The sequence below is a fragment of the Ictalurus punctatus genome, chromosome 29, assembly GCF_001660625.3.
Source record: "Ictalurus punctatus breed USDA103 chromosome 29, Coco_2.0, whole genome shotgun sequence".
In the NCBI taxonomy this organism is placed as follows: Eukaryota; Metazoa; Chordata; class Actinopteri; order Siluriformes; family Ictaluridae; genus Ictalurus; species Ictalurus punctatus.
In genome coordinates, this window is record NC_030444.2 from 737,763 (window position 1) to 740,614 (window position 2,852).

At 44.6% G+C, this 2,852-nt stretch overlaps 1 protein-coding gene across 2 annotated transcripts in view; it reads right to left on the reverse strand.

Annotated features, from left to right (window-relative positions):
• LOC128628759 (uncharacterized protein C4orf54) overlaps window positions 1-1,686 on the reverse strand; it is an 11,868-nt gene extending 10,182 nt beyond the window's left edge. For both annotated transcript variants that reach the window (XR_008393763.1, XM_053677370.1), the window contains exon 1: window positions 1-1,686. This exon is cut by the window's left edge and continues 1,970 nt beyond it. Coding sequence is in view for 1 of the 2 variants with exons in the window: in XM_053677370.1 (XP_053533345.1) it covers window positions 1-1,533 (1,533 nt within the window). In the remaining variant the exon portion in view is untranslated.
• Window positions 1,687-2,852: the final 1,166 nt, after the last annotated feature.

The following is a 2,852-nucleotide window of genomic DNA, read 5'->3' on the forward strand; positions in this document are numbered from 1 at the left end:
TGATTCTGACGTCTGTCTTTGTAAAAACGTGCAGCTGGTGCGGTCTTTCGGTGGTGAATGGGCATGCTGCGCACCGCTTATTTCACCACGCTCCAACTGACGCGCTTGCTCAAACCGCATTTTCTTTGAGATGACGTTTTGCAGGAGGCTCGAGGCAAACACGGCTTTCTTGTGCACTCCCTCCACGCCGACGTCCGCCTGATCGTGTGGCTGGCTTGTTGTTGCGTCGCAACTGTTCGAGACGTTCTGAATGCATTTCGAACGCGTCTCGGTCTCGCATCTCAGCTCGCACGTCTCTTTATATTTTGACGACAGGGTGTTCGTCTGGTGGGTTTTCCCTTCAGCGATGTTGTTCATGTTAACGGTTCCACTTTCCGTATGCTTTCTCATTTCCACAGAGCATGTGGAATTTTTGCGCTCGCCCGTGACCCCACCCTGTGTCACGTAATTCCTGTAATTGAAATCAACAAAAGTGGACCATTTGTTCATGCTCAGGCTGTGCTCTGAAACAGAGGACTCACTCGAGGGTCTGAGGTCGATGGTGTCGAAGTAGGGACACGCAAGGCTCCGGAAAGACTTCGCGGTCAGGTTACGGACTTCCTTATCGGCATCGTCAAGCTCACTCACAGAACTCGATGCGCCGCTCGAGTACTCGGTGACATCTTTGCCTTTCATCAGTTTGCTAGCCAGATGCTGGCGTCCAGGCGCAGGAATGAAACAGTGCGCTTGACTATCTATCTTTGCTTGTGTTTCACGATAACAACGCAGAAGGTCATTCTCATCCAGGGACGGGCGAACAGACTCGCTCACGGCCTGGGACGAGTCTTTAATGGATACGTGAATGCGTCCCGCAGTGTTCCGCGCACCGTCGTCTGAGCTCGCACCTTCGCTCTCGGTGCTGATCAGTGCTTTGGTGGCACCCAGTTTTGGTGGACGGCTGTTTGTCGATCGTCGTTGACCCCTCTCCCCGGCAGGCTGCTCGCCGCTCTCGAAAGACGCGTAGTCCACAAACGAGTACACAAGATTGTCATCTTCGTAATCCCAGCACGAGCTTGCGGCACGACCGAGTTCGTGGTCCATGTCGTGGTCCAGTTCGGTGAGCTGAATCTCATGTGTCGTTATGTAGTGCGATTCTGTCTCCTCGGCCACAGGCATGTCGTGTTCGCTTTCATCGGGATCGCTGTCTTCCGACTCGGACTCGCACCTACTGTTCAGATACATGTCTGTGTAGTCCGTTTCCTCCCGTTTGCGGCACGTCACAGCGGTCTCCTCCTCGAGGAAACTTTCGATTTTTAAATCCATATCTGAGAGATCAGAAGAACTGTCCTTTGCGCTCTTCCTTTGATCCGTGTGACCTTCTTCGTGTTCTTCATGGTTCCCTTTACGCTTGAATATGGCTCGCTGGTTTCCCTCACCGGAGAATGTGACTTTCACCGTGTTGGTGCTCCCAAGATCTACGTAGTTGGTCTCGGTGCCACAGTATTCTTTCTTGGGTACTCCAGTAACCATGATGGCTGTGTGGAGGGTCTCCATTATACAGTGTGACCAGAGATAGAGAGATAGAGAGAGAGAGAGAGAGAGAAAGAGAGAGAGGGAAAGAAAGAGAGAAAGAAAGAGAAAGAGCTGCCTCGCTGCTTGGTGTTTCTGGAGCGTGTGTATCTCTCAAGCCTCTGGTTTAACGGAGAGTTACGCACGAGCCAACAACCCCCCCACCCCCACCCCCCACCCCCACCCCCCACCCCTCCCTCACTCTTTCCGTCTCAGATGACAAAGCTCTCGCAAAACGGCGGGGCGAGGGCACGAACCCTCTCACCAGGGCCAAGTTACACCAACAGAGGACAAAGACACAGCAGAATGTGTGTAAGTGCACGTCTGTCTACGCACGTATAATGAGGTCAAGTATTAAATACGTGCATGAGATTATACGCGTCTTTCCAAACGACCAAGAAAATGTATTCGAAATACAACATTATTAAAATATAACATTCACATTTATTGGGACTTTTGGAAGATATTTAGTATTGCGGGTTGGAAAATGTTTTTTTCTTTTCTTTTTTCACCTATTTGAGACAAAAACAGAATTAAGAATGAAATCATATCATATAATATCCATGCGTATTAAAACCTTTTCAGATGATTGAAATTAGTTATTCGGCTTCATAGACAAATGTTAGCTACGCTTGGAGAGCTTGAAATGATAATTTAATGATTTTAAAATATTGAGCCTTCAAGAAGATCAAAGTGGATACATATAAATACATTTCATATATATATATAAAATATTATAAAAAATATGTAAATATTAATCACTTTTATGAAATATTCTGCTGCAAAATCTCTCTCATGATATATTTACAGTATAAAATGCCATCATTAATATGATATAATATTCAAATTATTTTATACACATCATATAATTAAATGTTTTTATATTATAATTTTGTAATTAACTACAATTGTTATTCTTTTTTAAAATAGGAACCTTATAAAGGTTTAAATTGGGTCTTGTAGCTTGACTCCATTCTGAAAAACTACTCGCATTTCATTTTCTTTAAAGGACATCAGTATAAACATGAAAACAGAGCTGGTATAGGAAATATTCATGCACTATTAACTGTATTCAGACTGTTCAGTGAAACTATTATAAAATCATGCTACTATAATAATATAAGGATGTGGATTATAATCGAATAATAATCAGCGGCGTCTCCGCCACGGACAATTTGGATCCATCAGTAATGTTTAACACTGTTCAGTGTATTTATGGACTAACAGATGACTGAATGATGGAAACATTAGGCCTGTATTTATAGGCACTGAAGACATGTCACTTCACACACACACACACACAC